The sequence below is a fragment of the Numenius arquata genome, chromosome 7 (assembly GCF_964106895.1).
Source record: "Numenius arquata chromosome 7, bNumArq3.hap1.1, whole genome shotgun sequence".
Classification (NCBI taxonomy): domain Eukaryota; kingdom Metazoa; phylum Chordata; class Aves; order Charadriiformes; family Scolopacidae; genus Numenius; species Numenius arquata.
In genome coordinates this window covers 34,297,874-34,315,498 of record NC_133582.1, presented here as the reverse complement: position 1 = coordinate 34,315,498, position 17,625 = coordinate 34,297,874, and the positions used below count along the sequence as shown (strand labels likewise).

General features: G+C 41.2%; 1 protein-coding gene across 4 annotated transcripts in view; it reads left to right on the top strand.

The window, feature by feature from the left end:
• Positions 1 to 17,625, top strand: part of MAP4K3 (mitogen-activated protein kinase kinase kinase kinase 3) — an 84,917-nt gene that overhangs the window by 10,196 nt on the left and 57,096 nt on the right. For all 4 annotated transcript variants that reach the window (XM_074150619.1, XM_074150618.1, XM_074150617.1 and 1 more), the window contains exons 2-5: positions 1,981 to 2,038; positions 5,119 to 5,209; positions 10,955 to 11,019; positions 15,035 to 15,090. In XM_074150619.1, coding sequence (XP_074006720.1) covers positions 1,981 to 2,038; positions 5,119 to 5,209; positions 10,955 to 11,019; positions 15,035 to 15,090 — 270 coding nt within the window. The remainder of the gene's footprint in view (positions 1 to 1,980; positions 2,039 to 5,118; positions 5,210 to 10,954; positions 11,020 to 15,034; positions 15,091 to 17,625) is intronic.

The window sequence follows — 17,625 nt, the reverse complement described above, 5'->3', positions numbered from 1 at the left end:
AATTATAGTGACTTAGCAACTTCATCTGCTAGCTCCCTCAAGACCCCTGGATGGATTTGGTCAGGTTCCATGGTCATATGTACCTTCAGGTCCCTTAGTCTCGAACCTGATCTTCTCCTATAGCGGGCGGTTCTTCATTCTCATAGCCCCTTCTTTTGCCTTCTGCAACTTGGGCGGTGTGGTTAGAGCCCTTGCCAGTGAAGACTGAGGCGAAAACGTCATTCAGTACCTCAGCCTTCTCCATATTCTGGGCAACCAGGTCTCCTATTTCCTTCCAGAGAGGACCCGCGTCTTCCTTAGTCTTGCCTTTCTTTCTGATGTTCTGACTGACAAGCTTTCTTGTTGTCCTTGATGTCTCTGGCCAGATTTAATTCTATCTAGGCTTTAACTTGGCTAATCTGGTTCCTGGCCACTTGGGACAGTTTCTCTGTTATTGATTGCAGTCTACCTGTCCTTGCTTCCACCCTCTGTAGGCCTCATTTTGCTTTTGAGCTTTTCCAGGAGCTCCTTGTTCATCTATGCAGGCCTCCTGGCTTTTTTGCATGACTTCTTCTTTCTTAGGATACACTGTTCCTGAGCTTGGAGGAGGTGATCCTTGAATACTAACCAGCTTCCTTGGGCCCTTCTCCCCTCCTGTGCTTTTTCCAGTGTTACCCTGTGTCCCGGTTTGAAGTAAAACCAAACCAATTTTCTGTTCTGTAATTTTACATCTTAGCCAGGCCTCTTCTAGTTGTCTGAAATTAATGGCATATTGTGGAGAAAACTGCTCGTTCTCAGAATGGTAAGACCAATGTTTGTGCTCCATGCCAAGGAATGGTATGCAGAGAGGCCCTTGCTTATACTTATTGCTGTAACAACCAAGGTCAGCCAATTTTGTTATTTGCCCCCTTAGAGGGTCAGAAATGGAAAAAAACGTAGAGGGGTCACATCGGTGGGGAGGAGTGGACAGGAGAGGTGACCCAAACCTGACCAACTGGGGTATTCCATCCCATCTGCCCCATGCTCAGTATAAAAGCTGAGGGATCAAAGGGTCAGCCCCCTTCCTGCGATGGCCGATGTCCAGAGAGGACTCTGTCTGTTCATCTGCCTTTGATCCCGATCCGTGTGTTCCTGACTCCAGAGCTGGAATCCAGTTCCCATCTGTCACTGAGTCCAGTCTGGGACTTCCCCAGTGCCTGCTGGTGACTTGACTGTCATCCTGGGAGCTCCATACGGTTTCGTATATATTGTATCTATTTCATTATTTTCTTCTTTATTTTTATTTTAATATTAATTCTTCATTAAAGTAGTTTAGTTCATTCTAAACTTCTGAATCTCCCTTATCTCTTTCTCTCCTCTCCCTCTCTTTTGGGGTGGGGGGCCGGGGGGGAAGGGCCATCTGTTGGTCTGGTTTTGGTAAATTCGGCTGAAACCACGACACCCTGCCAAGCAGATCCCTTAAGAGAGAGAGCTTGCTTTGAGAGCAAGCTTTTTTAACTTTTTTTTTTTTTTGAGATAGCTTGCTTTGTTGTTAGAAAATACATCCAGGATGAGAAATTTTGTTGGAAGACTGCTTTTCTACAAACTTGTACTGGAGAAGAGCATGCTAGCTGCAGAATTCTTACTGGTTTGTTCACAGTCATTAAGCACAGACATGGATTATTTTAAATTAGCCTTTTGGATATAACATAACTCAATGATGGTGCTTATCTAATGAAAATTTGTGCTGTAAGCCAAATAGAAAATAAAGGCATTGTGTATTTGGGGGGAAAAATTCTAACCTTGCATGAAATGTAAATATACAAGATGTTTTAATTTATTGGCTCTTCCTGAGGTTGTTTTTGCTTCAAAAACAAAAATCCCAACAAGTGGGTTTACTGTTTTTAGACCCTTGTGTATCTTGGTTGTGCTTTGACTCTGTGCTGTGAGAGAATGTGCAGAATGCAGAGTTGGTTGCTGTGTTCTGCTCTCTAAATTTTTATTTTATTTTATTTTTTGTAGGCTCGAAATGTCAACTCGGGTGAGCTAGCAGCAATTAAAGTAATAAAACTAGAACCAGGTAAGTGTTTCTCAACTGAAATAGGCCACAGAAACTAAATATTTTCATGCTTAAGATATAATTGTACAAAATAAATCAAGTCCTCTTACTGAAATGAGCGATAATTGTTGCCTTTTAGTGTGGGACAAAATACACTGTTCTAAAAAATAACAAGCATGACAAGCAGAATGTGAGAGGAGGAAAGGTAACTGGAGAACAGTTAAAGGAAAGTTGAATAAAATTTCAGTGAGAATTGTGGTTTTTTGTCTTAAATACTATGTTTTCAACCCATGTGATATAAAAAACTGTGTAGAACAGAAGAAATGGGGAAGACGGCAAGGCAGAAAAGAACTCCCTTGGAGAGAGCTTGGAGGGGGAAATAAAAAGAAGGAAGGGTGAAATAAAAGGTGAGCATTAGTATCCAGGAATTGAGCGTATTTCCTGGAATTCTCTTGGAGACTGATTAGGACTTCATTGTATGCTAAATTTATGCTTGAACTGTGCTTATGTTGCGATGTCACACAGTGCATGTGCCCCACAGACCAGTTATCAGCCTGCGAGGGCTGGTCTATCAATATGGCTAGACTTGTTGAACCAGGGTACAGTAATCTGGGAAGTAAAATGCCCAGACTTTTTGTTTAACTTGTAACTGTTGAGGGTGGGAAAATATCTGAACTGCTGCTTGGTTTGATCCTTAAGATCTATGCAGACCATAAGGGAAAGAAGTTGCTACTTTCTTCTATTTTTTCCTCTTAAAATTCTGGAAGTGATTAGAAATGTTGTGTTTATATAATGCATGCACATGTGAAAATTCCGGACAGTATGTTACAGTATGTTACTATGTAGTTCCAAAAGCATATGTTCATCACATTTCTTTTATTCACACTGAAGGCTGTGGTCTCAGGTTATTTTGTCTAGTTCTGCTGCTTTGGCTTTTTATGTCAGTTCCCATTGCTGGAGCGCTTGGCTGTGCACGATGTGGGTTACCACTCCAGCTGAGATGAGCAGCCGTGCTGTGTCTCCCTATGGAACTGTAAGGATAGAACGGAAAAAACCATAGGACTCAGCAGACTCAGATGATGTCAACCTTTAAAATAATGCAGCGTTTTACTTAGCTACTTCCACTTTCAAAAGTGTGAAGTGGCTTGGTTGAAAAGAGTGTTGTATGGATTGTGCCGAGTAGGAATCAGAGAATCGTGCTCTGTGTGTTCTCTGAGCTGTGGCCAGAGCCTGGGGATGCACTGCAGCGGGGGTAAGTTGCTCTGGTGCTGTGCTGATGGGGCCGACAACTGGCATCTTGCAGCTGAATCTAGTATTTGTAGCAGCCTTGGGATGGCGCAGAGAGAATGCGCTCCCGCTACCCTCTGTTTGCTCAGAGAGCTGGTCCCCTCTGGAGTTGTCTCTTCCAGTTGCGGTAGAGGCTTGACTCAGCTTCAGGTGGGCAGTGTCCACATTCCAGAAGCGTGGCACTGGCTTCCTTTGCCAGTTTTGCAGACTGGGGGAGAATGTGAAGACTAACTTATAACGTTTAGGCACTTACTCTAAAGCTGATATTTTGGATGCAATGAGAACACTGGTCAAATACTGGAGGGATTGTGTCCTTTCACAGAGGTACCTGTCTGTATGTGAAAATAATTTCTGGTTTGCTCTTCAGTGTTTGCATGTTTAAAGGTCTACCCATGATACAGCAATACACCACAGACAGTAGACAGTCTGTTGTGATGTTAAACTTACACTTGTGGCTTGAAATTTGCTTTCAGTTAAATAAAATACAGGCGAATATTGGATTTCTGGTTAAAATGTATCAAACGGTTAGGTCACCTAGAGAGAAACCTAAAACGTATTTTCTTAGGTAATAGCTTGGCCAATTCTATTAGAATTTGTTATGTTACATTTGAAATTTATTAATGACCATAGTTGAGAAGTGATTTGGGGTTGTGAAAGTTGATAAATACGAGCATAGTGTCTATGTTCAATTTTTTAGGCAATAACTTTAGGTTCTGGTTTAAAAGCTCATTTGAGTAGTGCTGAAGTGTGCTACAGCCGTACACTGAAAGCTGAATTTTCACATATTTTGAATTTTCCTGGTTTTTTCAACTTGCTTATAGAGTTTCTTAAGGTATTCATGAAGTTAAATGGTTATTTTAGGCCTTCAGGCTTGTTTCACCTATGAAGTCCTTGAGGTAGTAAGACTAAGTTGTTTTTTGTGACCTGTATATGTCTAATAACTAAGCAAACTTCAAAGAACATCTTTGGCAACAACATACCATACAAGCTATAATTTGCCCTTATGACTTAAGAAATTTTGGAGGAGCCCAAGTGTAAGATACTGAAGTGCAAAAGAGCACTTGACAAGTATTTCTTTAAAAAATAATTTAAAAGGCTGTCAAATATGTAACTATCATTCTCTTACATTTGATATCTTTCTTGCCATCTCTGTTTTACTTACGGAACCCCTGCAACAATGCCCTCGAAACAAAATTTTCAATTTCATACATGATTTTTTCTATGTACACATCTGGTAAGAAGCTTTTATGGGAAGACAGGTACAACCGAGGTACCAGATAGTAAGGCTCAGATGAATGCCACATGCACGTCAGTGTTTTATCTGGACATGAGTTATGCACAGTCTATACATTCCTGTGCTTACCAGGTTCACTGAAGAGTTGCAGCAGCAGCGTACTGTTGGATGTTTTTTTGCTCAAGAAGATAATCTAATGTGTGTTGGACATGGGGCCAAAAATAGCAAAGTTTTGTCATGTTTTTAAGAACCTGGGCTATTGGCAGGGCATATGCAGATGGACACAGTGGGTCTTAGGAAAAGTAAAGACTTGAGAAAGAGCTATGACCAGTATCGTAAGAGGTATCAGATGGCAGATGTGTCCATCTGGCCCAGAATGAAATTTCTTAAGAATATAGTTATTTATTGCTAAGCCCTTGCTAGTAAATACTAATTTACAGCTGCTTTATATGTCTGTGAAACTGGCACATAATTATTTTAAATTACTCAAAAGGTTTATTTTATAAACATGTACTGAAAGTCTAGTTGGGATGTGAGTATGAACCAGGCCAATGAAAATATTCATTCTTCCACTTTTCAGGAGAAGATTTTGCTGTTGTGCAGCAGGAAATCATAATGATGAAAGACTGTAAACATCCAAACATTGTTGCTTATTTTGGCAGCTATCTCAGGTACAGTTTGTTTCTTTTGCTCACTTAAAAATGCTTCTCTATCTCCTTGTAAAGGACAGGTCTGTAAGGTGACTTAGGCAAAACGTAATTTACCAAATAGGTATTATCCATTTGTTTATTATTTTTTTCATTTACATTAAAATCTATTCTCTCTATAAATAATGTTTCTCTTAGCAAAATCTTTCAGTGACCATGTAGTCATGTTTCCTTGGAAATGAGTGGATGTTTAAAAACTTTGAATTTAATACATATATGGAAAATTAAGCAGAAGTATGACAAACATGAAGAAAGAATCTGTATATATAGTATCTTTTAAATCTGTTTCAGTAAAATGTCTCTTTAAATTTGCAGAACTTTGGGAGGTATAAATATTGCATAATACAGACAGCCAGAACATTTCTGAGAACTTTTACCTGGTGTTGGCATGTAAAATTGTCTGGGAAATTGAATTGAATGTTCAAATTCAAACAAATTCAAATTTGTTCAAAGTAAAATTCAAAATTGAATGTTACTGGGAAATAAGGAGGAAAAAAATTGTTGGTTTTTTCCTTGCTTATGACTAGTAGTGTTATGTTAAACTTTAAGGACAATTTCATACTGAAGTACCCAAGAGTGTAAACTGTGCAGCCTTTAAAAAGCCCACTGGTCATTTGTTTTTTGGATTTGTTTCGAAATCTAAAAATGATTGATATTTTAGCTTTTGTCTTTGCTTTTCTCTCTTGAGCTGCAGAGTTGTTTAGGACACTTAATGTAGTATATGTAAATTGTTCTATCTCGTTATTCTTTTGTACAATTCCTTGTGTAAGGTATTATTCTTACTTGTTACAAGTACAGTAAACTCATACTCCATACAAAGTCTCAGTATTGAGAAAATTGGTGGCTAGTTTCTCATAACGTTTGATATTATAGTTCTTTTTTCCCGACATATGTTTTATGCTAAACATAGTAATTGCTTGAAATTCAAGGATTCAACCTTTTAATGCTGGATTTTGTGAATCTAATGTTCTCATAATTTTAGGCATATCATTCCATGCAATAAAAAGGTTTTAAAAGGCTCTGAAAAGTTGTGATGCTCTTTATGGCAGAGGCTTCTTGTTCCTTTCAGGTATTCCCATATCTTCTGTTTGCATGGGGACAATATAGGTAGGACATGGTAGCTGTGCGTGTTGTGAAGGTTGCTAGACTCTAGTCATAATGGGAAGATGCCGAGTTACTCATGGAGGTACTAGGCTTTAGGAACTCCAGCTGAAATTCTCCATGGTGGCTATCTGCTGCAGCCAAAAGTCTTTTAGCAAAACACGCCAAATGCTTTTGGGTTGGGGTTTGGAAAGATATAGGTGGTATTTTCACATGAAAAATCTTGGTACATGAAGTCTTTCAACAAAAAATGACCATCTTTGAAGCAGGAATATATGCCAGAATTTGGCTCTTGTATTTGGAGTGCATCTTTTCCTTTTAAAAATCCTTTCAAATTTGACCAAGTTATCTGAAGTACTGAATTTCTTTTATTCTCATTCTAGATCAGCTAGAGCTTGGGAAATCCCAGTTACTGTTTATTTTCTAGCCAGCAGTGTCTGGTTTGTTGGGTGTTTGCAATGCTACAGATGAGCTAACACACATTCCCTGGCTTGCTTAGCCATTGTTGGGTGTTCCTTGTTGTGCTCTGGGGTGAGCTGAGACAGGATGTTGAAATGGCAAGTATGGAGGGCTTTGTGGTGACCTTGATGCTGAATGTCTGCATAGTTTAAGCAAACTGAAATTGGACAAGTTGAGTGTGCCAGAATTTGGAGGCAGTGTTTGGGAATACAGAAAGCCCTGGCAATAAATGCTAGAGGAGAAAGAGAGGTCTCATGCAGAAGCTGACTAATGCTGTCCCGGGGAGTTTCTTCTCCCTGCCTCTTGTATTCATTGTCCTGAATACCCCTGGACACTCACTGATGAGGTTCATTGCATCTTTCTCAGCATGGCTGACAAAAGCTTTGTTAGCTTTTTTCTCATGAGTGAAAGTATTGCATGCTGACAGATACAATTCAAGTCAATAGAATCTGTCTTTTGAATTATGTTCTCTTTATAGTAATTTCAGAGGTCTGTAGTGGAAGAGCTGGTCATATTAGTGCTTCACAGACATAGTTTAGCGTGGAGCATGAAGGAAGTTTGCAAGAGCAAATGTATTTTCAGAATAAGATTAATTAGAATGCACTGAAAGTATGAGAACGAAGAAGAAAGCAAGCCGTTGACTAGCCCATTAGATGAACACCATCTGCATGCTACGGTGAGAGAGGACAGAAGTGTGTGATTGTGTACTGCTTGCATTATTGTGTATACATGTGCAGAAAGGGATCAAAGCCATGCTGTTCTGGCATGCCATACCTTGAAGGATGCTTGTCTTGGCAGCCTGAATGCCAAGCTGGTCTGTGAGCTGCATTATGCACAAGCTTGTGTGGGTGTGCATACTGATAGTGTGTACATGTGGGGGCTTGGTATTCCAAAGTAGGAATGTCTACACTTCAGTTTTGAATGTTTAAGGTTAATTTGAAGGTTAGCCTAAATTGTGTGTTACTTCCATTCTGTGCAGTACTGGCAGGCTTTTTCTTCCTGTGCATGAGCAGTCAATTCTTAATACTGTACATACCTCAGTCATGTTAAATTTTTTTTTTTTTTTTTGAGAACTTGTGGAGTAGTAACTGTTTGACAGCAGCTTACAGATTGTCAGATGATAAAGCTGGCAAGGGATCTTGTGATCTCCTAAAGGCAGTATTTGGAAGCTCCATGTCACAGTAACTGAGATTCTCAAATGTGTGTTGCATATTCTGAAAGTTGTGTGGCTGGGAATACATAGTGTCCTGCCCTCCTGTAGTGCCTCCTAAACCTTCCTCCCAGCTTCAAGGCCTGCCTTTGTGTTGGAACAGAGCACCTTTATGTATATTAAATGTCCCCCACTGCACCTGGTGGCTTTATTTGTACTTGTCTGCAGTACTGGGAAGGAAGTTATGTTGACATTTTTCTTGATGTGTGACATTGTCTGGTACACTCCACAAACCTGAAAGTCATTGTTATAAACCTTGTCAGAAGACAAATTTAGAAGAAAAGTAAATGAGGAATGGCAGAGGGGAGGGCTGGGCCTCTGCAGTGCTGTTTGAAGTTACCCTGAGTTTGTCTAACATGAACTTGTGACCGCGATGTGAGGGTTCCATTTGCATTTGTTTTTGGAGGTGAGATTATTTGTGTTGTAGAAGCACTGACAAATGTATCCACTTGTTTTACCAGCTGCTTATTTTAACTAGTCACATTGGGATCTGATTGCTTAGTATAACTAATAAAAAGTTGCTTCTGAGGACTTTTAAGATCTTATGTGAAAACAGACTGTGAACAAACATTATTGTTGCATTCAACTTTTTTCAAAATTTTTAGATGCCTTTTCTCATGATGCTGTATTCAGGATGGGGATGCTTTTTCCTTAAAAAACAGTTTTCCTCTTGTCTCAGGGTGTCAAAATATACCTTTGTAGACCCAGAAATAAATTTCAGCAATTATAGTATATATTTAGGCACTGTCTTGTGCTCTTGCTTGGCCCTCTCCCCATTCTTTGGTGTAGTGCTTCTTTGTCTCAGATATGAAATGGCTGTCTTTGAGGCCTCTCATTGTCTGACCTTTTGTTTTCCAAGTATCTTTCAATGCTAAGAACAAAAGGAAAAATACCATCGTCCTGTATTTGCACTTATCAACAAACTGTTCCCCATGCTTTTCTTCTATTTATGTATGGATGTTTTATTCAGGCAAATTTCTGCCTTGCTGTTAGCCTAGGTGTTAAGTTGCAGACACTAAATGGTGCTGTTGATCCTGTCTCTGTGTTTGCTGTGCTTGCCGTTTGCTCTGCAGACACAGTACAACTGTGTACACTGTTACTGATGATTAAGTGGATCTTCACTTGTCTTAAAGAATTTAGGCACAGTAATAAAAGGCTAGGTAGTGAATTAGAAATGCAGTCTCCTTTTTTAATCCTCTTATGTTGTTTTTTTCCTTTTCTGTAGGGCTTTTTTACACTGGGAAGTTAATGCCCAGTAAGCAAAGGTGTGAGTTTACAGCACTTACCTGCTTCACGTCTCTTACTTTTGTGGGTGATCTGATGCTGTCCCAAGGCTGCTGGGGTTGTCCTGGTTTTTTCCCCACTTCCACTCTGCTGCATCAAACAGGATGCAGCCGCATGGGAAAGAGTGGCTTTCGTGAGCTCAGTGCCCCCAAAAGTGTCCCCATCTGGGTCCTGCAGGTTTATTCCTGTGAGGATAAACAAGGGACTTGCAGATATCTATCTCTTCAGTGCTTCTTTCTCACTCATATTCCCCTGCTGCCATTGCTAATTGTGTTTTCTTTTACAGGTAGTCACATTGCTTCTGTGTCTGACTTTGATCAGTTATTTCAGTGGAAAGCCTTCATATTATTTCAAGCAATGCTTTAATTAACCCCTAGAAATGTATGGAGTTAACAGCCAGGGACTTCAGTTGCTTAAAACCTCTGTATTGCCTGAACAGTATCTTTTCCACCATTAGAGGAAGCAGCTGGGGCGTAGCTTTGAGGACCATGTGACTATGCACATGAAAGGGGAGGAGATCCAAGAAAGACAGTTCTTCCTTGGTACAGCAATTATTCTAGCTGTTACCGGCTGGTGAGAAATACTTGCAATTTGCAGCTCAGGGGATAAGCTTAGCACTTACACCATTGCCCTGCAAAACAATTCCACAGATGTTGGCATTGCCCCACAGGCGTGTCTCAGCTATTCTACCAGAGCCTTATGAATGCAAGGAGTCATGGGCAAGCTGCAGAATACCAGTCTTTCATTTGGTTGTCCTGTGTCTCAGTCTGCCCTAAGGTGGTTGTATGTGATTTTTCTTTCTTGAATGTTTTGATAGCCACAAATGACTAGGCAAGTCCCAGATTTTCTGCTCACTGGAATGCCTTTCTGCGGCCACACGTGGTACATCTGTCTTACCAGTGAAAAGTACCAAGTGAAAATAGAATTTTGTGTTCATAGTAGAAATACTTTTGAATTCTTCAGCCCATTGTCTATTCTTGTAAAACATCTTTTATGGAGGTATAGTGAGTCAAACTGAATTGATACCCTTAGTAAGAGGAATCTAAAAAACTTCCCTCTGACCTCTGCCACCAAAAATATCCATGATTATTTTTGAGGGAAAAGACTTCATCCGAGAAGACCCTTACAACATGGGCTCCACTCTGCCTGGCTTTGACTAAAGCATTAGAGTTTCATTCCATTTGTTGTGAAAGAAATTGAGTTCAGTGATATCCCTAGGTCTTTTGGGTTTGGATTTGTTCTTTTTTCTTGTGTTTGTTTTAATTCCTGTGCTCTGAAAAAAGTGGAAGAGAAGTGAAAATGAGGAAGAAATAAGAACCCATGTTTGTTTTCTCTCTACTCTCAGTAAAAATGTATTTCATTTTCATAGTAGATCTTGAACAAAAGTTAGTGTGCATGTTTCACTTACACTGGTTTTATCACTCCAATAAACCCTGGAATATAAAATATTCCCCTGCTGCTGGTATTTTGTTAGTTACTATTTTGACAGTTGAAGTATCACATAAAGATTAAATCATATTCATTATTTGCCTTGTTCTTTCCATAGTACAGGGCTTGTTATGTTGCGCTTTATGATGTTAGAGTCCTTTGACTTATCTTTTGTAGGTGCTGTTTTCAAATCTGACAGCTAATGAATGGTTTTGTTCACTTTTTAGGCGAGACAAGCTATGGATTTGCATGGAGTTTTGTGGAGGTGGCTCTCTACAGGATATTTATCATGGTACGTCAAGACTGTAATTCCTTAAAATCTAAGTAAAGGTTATTTTCAAAAACGGAGATGATTACAGTGTTTTGGAATTTGAGGGGAGGAATCCTAAATTTAGTATCCATAATCACAGAATCGTCATGGTTGGAAAGGACCTCTCAGATCACCGAGTCCAACCACACACACACAAAAGACCCCTACAATCTCAGCCACCAGAGCATGCCCTGAAGTGCCACATCTACATGTTTCTTAAATACCTCCAGGGATGGTGACTCAGTCACGCCTCTGGGCAGGTTGTTCCAGTGCCTGACCACTCTCTCAGTAAAGTAATTCTTCCTAATATCTAATCTAAACCTCCCCTGCCGCAACTTCAGACCATTTCCTCTGGTCCTGTCATGATTCCCTTGGGAGAAGAGGCCAACACCCACCTCTCTACACCCTCCTTTCAGGGAGCTGTAGAGGGCAATGAGGTCCCCCCTCAGCCTCCTCTTCTCCAAACTAAACGTGCCCAGTTTCCTCAGCCTCTCCTCATATGACTTGTTCTCTAGACCCCTCACCAGCTTGGTGGCTCTCCTCTGGACACGCTCTAGCCCTTCAATGTCCTTCCTGGCGTGAGGGGCCCAGAACTGAACACAGCACTCGAGGTGAGGCCTCACCAGTGCCCAGTACAGAGGCATCATCACTTCCCTGCTCCTGCTGGCCAAGCTATTCCTGATACAAGCCAGGATGCTGGTGGCCTTCTTGGCCACCTGGGCACACCGCTGGCTCATGTTCAGCCGGCTGTCCACCAACACCCCCAGGTCCTTTTCTGCTGGGCAGCTTTCCAGCCATTCCTCCCCCAGCCTGTAGCGTTGCCTGGGGTTGTTGTGACCGAAATGCAGGACCCGGCACTTGGCCCTATTAAACCTCATCCCATTGGCCTTGGCCCATTGATCCAAGCTGTCCAGGTCCCTCTGTAGAGCCTTCCGACCCTCAAGCAGATCAACACTCTCACCTAGTTTGGTGTCATCTGCGAACTTACTGAGGGGTGCACTCAATCCCCTCATCCAGATCATCGATAAAGATATTAAACAATACTGGCCCCAAAACTGAGCCCTGAGGGACACCACTGGTGACCGGTCGCCAACAGGATTTCACCCCATTAATTTTACCCCATAACTCTCTGGGCACGGCCAACCAGCCCGTTTTTTACCCAGTGAAGAGTAGACTTGTCTATGCCATGATTCACCAGCTTCTCCAGGAGAATGCTGTGGGGGACAGTGTCAAAGGCCTTACCAAAGTCCGGGTAGGCAACGTCCACAGCTTTCCCCACATCGAGAAGGCGGGTCACATGGTCACAGAAAGAGATCAGGTTGGTTAAGCAGGACCTCCCTTTCCTAAACCCATGCTGGCTGGCCCTGATCCCTTGGCTGCCCTGCGCTTGCCATGAGAGCTCACTCAAGATGATCCTCTCCATGACCTTTCCTGATACTGAGGTCAGGCTGATCCAGTCAGTTCCCCACATCCTCCTTCCGGCTCTTCTTGTAGATGGGTGTCACATTGGCCACCCTCCAGTCATCTAGTACCTCTCCTGTTGACCAGGATTGTTGATAGATAATGGAGAGAGGCTTGGTGAGCTCTCCCGCCAGCTCCCTGAGTACCCTTGTGTGAATGCCATCTGGCCCTATAGACTTATGCGTGTCTAGGTGCAGAAGCATACCATTAACTACTTCCTCCTGGATTATGGGGAGTTTGTTCTGCTCTCCATCCTTATCTTCCAGCTCAGGAGGCTGAACACCCTGGTGGTAGCTGGTCTGACTATTGAAGATGGAGGCAAAGAAGGCAGCCTTATTATCAATGGATAATAATCCATTGAAGGTCAATTTTAGCTTATGTTTTACATAATTGGTTTGGTTTGGGCTTTTTAAACAAAATTAGATATAGTGGGGTTTTTTTGAGCAGCAGTAGTTATTTCCTTCCTTCAGTAGCTCATATGATCTCATTGCTGCTTTTCAAAGACTGTAAAATTAGACAATATTGTAAAAAAAAAAAAAATACATATCCTTATATGCTATCTTTCTTCATAGCCATTTAATTTCTGAGTTTTTGAACTTTGCTTTTAGTCTGTACCACTGCCAATGGCTACCTAGATAAGTAGATATAGCATGGATGCTCTTGTCCTTTGTAAACAGTGATCTTTTGTATGTTTGTATAGCAGCAGTGTCAAGAATGTCTCTTTTTTTTATGCTGGGTGCACGATGTGAAAAACAAAGGTGGCCTATATATTTGCTTTAGGCTTAGGTGCAAAGAGTGGTCAAAGAAACAAGGGGCGTGTGTGAATCTATTGCATAAAGAGATGATCAGTCAATTGATTGCTAGTTTTCAAGAGATAAGATCAGTTTTGAGGGATTTTATTGCCCTGAAATTAAGATTTCCTTAGGAAAGGAGTATGTCATAAGTGAGTAATGGCTCTGGTTCTCAGGTGATGTTTTTCAGACAGGAAATCCATCTGTATTCTAAATTGTGACGATTTTTATGTGTTAGGATCTTCACATCCTTCTCTTGTTTGTAAATAGCTTGTATACCTTTTTGCATTTAACATGGGTGCAATTAAAACAAAGCACCAGTTCACAAGTTCACACCATGCTCACGGCATAATCATTTGAGCATGGACTTGTTGATCTTTTAGATCTTTGCTAGTGTTGATAAAAGCATTGTGTCTAATAAGCTTTGTTATGTCCGACACCTGTAGAATAGGAAATGAGCTCATGTAACATAAATGTGTGAACAGATGTCGTACAGGAGTGGTTTCCTGTTGCAGCTGAATTTTGGCTTCTGTGCTGGTAGTTGAACTGGAATTGGAAGGTTCTTTTCTGATCTTAATTATGTTCCAAAGGGTCTTACTCCAATTGAACTATAGACCTCTGTAATCTTAGGCCATTTAAGTTAATCAGAATTAAATTTCCCAAAATAAACATACATGACTAGAAATACATACTCTAGGTGCTAATGTATTTAGTTTTATGGGGCTTTGGAGCTTTTATTTCAGAAAAGAGAAAATGGATCTAGACCTGTTTTGAAGATATATATTGTATGATGCTAATTTATATTAATGGTTGTGGGTTTTGTAGAAGCTAAGCAGTTAGGTGCTTAAATCTTGTTTCATTTTTAACTCCCTACTCCCTCAGTTTCCTTTAAGAAACCCCATCCAACTTCTTTATTTGTTTTCTCTGCAAAACCTGAGAAGCTTGCAGTGAGGACTGCATTTCCTGGTCTTAAAACACTTTGATTTTGGGATCAAAGTCCTATGACTGGGGATAAGTCACGGGCCATTCCTTGCTTGCTGTTCAGCGTTTGGTTTATGTATTTGTTCAGAATGTGACTCTTTTCCTTTAAGACACTTGAGTGAAATGGGACCTTGGAGGGAGTGGAAGACTTCTCCTTCCCTTGGGAAGCTACTGAGCCTGCTCAGAGGGAGAATTAGAGAGGATGCATGGTGTGGCAGGCCCAGGAGCAACAGTGCTGGTAGCTCATGCAGAAAAGGGTTGAGAAGCTGCAGAGAGCAGGTCGCATGGCTGCAGGGAGTAGAGAGATGGTCACATGGCAGCAGGAAGGACAAAAGGAGAGAGCAGGTTGCAAAGGGTAGAAGGAAATTCCTAGAGCTCAAAGGGGACTGAGCGGAGTTTGCTGCAGCTCTGAGTAACTGGGTAGGAAGTCCAACCCTGCATAGAAGGACAAAATGGGTTTCTGCAGGAGAAGAAGATGTGGTTAAATCACTGCTTCCGTTTCTTCTTCCTCTTAATTACTTTGAGATTTTTTTTATATGGAGGGAGTTAGTAGTTTCCATTCCAATGGGACTAGACATTTTTTAGTTTAAAAAATATTTGGTGGTCTTTGGGATGCTTAATCTCGGGAAGGTCTAAGCACATTTACTTTGAGACTTCTACTGTAAGTTCCTATCAGTGTGAATGGAAGTAATTGAGGTATGTGTTTGGAATGGGCAGTATCTTACCTGATTTTGATAAATACTTTTTTTTCCCTTCCATTTCAGTGACTGGACCACTTTCAGAACAGCAGATTGCCTATGTTAGCAGAGAAACGCTACAGGTAGTGTGTTCTCAGGTTCTTGTGGTTGGCTCTTAATGTAAAAGTATTAAAAGCTAAAAATAAAAGCTACAAATATGTGTGATGACATGGAAGTACAGTGTTTGGATGACTTAGCATTTTTGTCAGACTTCTGAGGATGTCCTGTATGCCTGGAACTGATTTGATAATTGCGTAACCTCAACTTATCCTGGATCATTTGAAAAAAAACCCTGTCTTTCTGCTGTTAATTTTTTTCTAACGGGGGGAAGCAGCATATTGATTTACCCATATTTGTGGTACAAATTAGTTACTGCACATTTGAAGGAAAAATTTAAAGACCCAGTTTTGCATATCTGATAGTTGATCCTGTGCCAATATGAAAAAAAAAAATAATTGCCTGAGTACTTGATGTTCAAATGAAGGTCCCCAGCCTCTCCTCATAAGTATGCTAGCTTTCATTTTTCTTTCCCAAATTAAAGGTTCAGTTCACCAGTAAAACTTAATAATAAACTTTTTTGGGGTGTCTTGCTTCTGTGTGAGAGAGCAGTTCTTAGCTTTTAGTGAATGCAAATCTGTTAAATGCCATCATTTGTTAGCTACTGCTTTTCTCAGTCACTGTCAAGATAGGTCTGTCCCTGAGCCAGCTCTCTCCCGTACTTACCATCTCCCTGTGCCATGGCAGAGATTGCTGAGTTCTGACTCGCAGGACATGGCTTTTTTTTCCTTACAGTGAAGACTTACCTGACATCTGGAAGCATTTTGGTTTTTGAAACTTTAAACCCTTTTGTTCTTATAGTATCATAGAATGGTTTAGGTTGGAAGGGACCTTTAAAGGTCATCTAGTCCAACCTCCCTGCAGTACGCAGCGACATCTTCAACTAGACCATGTTGCTCAGAACTGTGAGAAACGCTCCTTGTCCAATAACAGCGGCTCAGGCAGTGATCAATATGAAGTACATTTTATTTAAACATTCTTGCAAGAACGGGTGACCTGGCAAGCAGGCACATGGGGTTTTGGCACATTTTGTTTTTATTCCCTATTCCTGGCTGAAATTCCCCTGCCCTGTTTCCCCATTCGCTGTGTACTCCAGAGGTCACAGCCCATCAGAGATGCCTAAGACTACTTCCCTTTGCCCCACCCCTCTTTACTTCTCCCCATCACCAAGTTGTTCTTCTGTAAAAACAGGCTTTTTCTTTGCAAAAACAGTATCTTAATACTTCTTACAGAGCCCCATCCGACCTGACCTTGAATGTTTCCAGGCATGAGGCATCCACCACCTCTCTGGGCAACCTTTTCTAGTGCTTCACCACCCTCCTTTTAAAAAAATGTCTTCCTTGTATCTAGTCTAAATCTACTCTCTTTCAGTTTAAAATCATTACCCCTTTTCCTGTTGCAACAGGTGCTGCTAAAATGTCTGTTCTCATCTTTCTTATAAGCTCCCTTTAATACTGGAAGGCTACAATAAAGTCTTCCTGGAGCCTTGTCTTCTCCAGGCTGAACAACCCCAACTCTCTTAGCCTGTCCTCATAGCAGAGGGCCTCCAGCCCTCTGATTATCTTTATGGCTCTCCTACCCACTCCAACAAGTCCACATCTTTCCTGTGCTGAGGACTCCAAAGCTGGACGCAGTACTCCAGGTGGGGTCTCACAAGAGCGGAGAGGGAGAATACCCTCCCTCTCCCTCCTGGCCGCGCTGCTTTTGATGCAGCCCAGGATGTGGTTGGCTTTCTGGGCTGTGAGCACATATCGCTGGCTTATGTCTAGCTTTTCATCCACCAGTACCCCCCAGTCCTTCTCCACAGGGCTACTCAATCCCTTCATCCCCCAGCCTGTGTTGATACCAGAGGTTTCACTGACCCAGGTGCAGGACCTTGCATTTGGCATTGTTGAGCCTCATGTGGTTCACATGGGCCCACTTCTTGAGCTTGTCCAGGTCCCTCTGAATGGCATCCCTTCCCTCAGGCATGTCAACCACACCACTTCGCTTGGTGGCATCTGCAAATTTGCCTGAGGGTGTACTTGATCCCACTGTCTATGTTATTGATGAAGATATTAAACAGTACTGATCCCAGTATGGACGCCTGAGGGACACCACTTGTCACTGATCTCCGTGTGGACATTGGGCTGTTGATCACTACTCTCTGGACATGGTGACCCAGCCAGTTCCATATCCACCAAACAGTCAATCCATCAAACCCTAAACTTCTTGGAGTATGGAGGACTCTTTCCGTTCTAGGAGTCTAGAATGGAGTTTATGAAATAGTTATAGTGTGGGAAGATTTCTTCGTTAATATGTGTAAATTGCTTGTGGGAAGGAAACTTGTTGCTTTGTATGTATTTTCTAAGTGTTTTCCATGGACCGATTTTTTTATGTTTTAAAATTGTCTTCAAATACATGCTTAATAGACCAAATGTAATGTATATAGTTTCTGATATCTTCTTGTAGTTTATAATGCAGCAGTCACTTTTCCTAGTAAAAAGTCTGTCCATCCAATAAAAGTAATTTGTCCAATGTTAATTCTACCATCCGTTTCCATGAATCTCAAGTTTCACTTG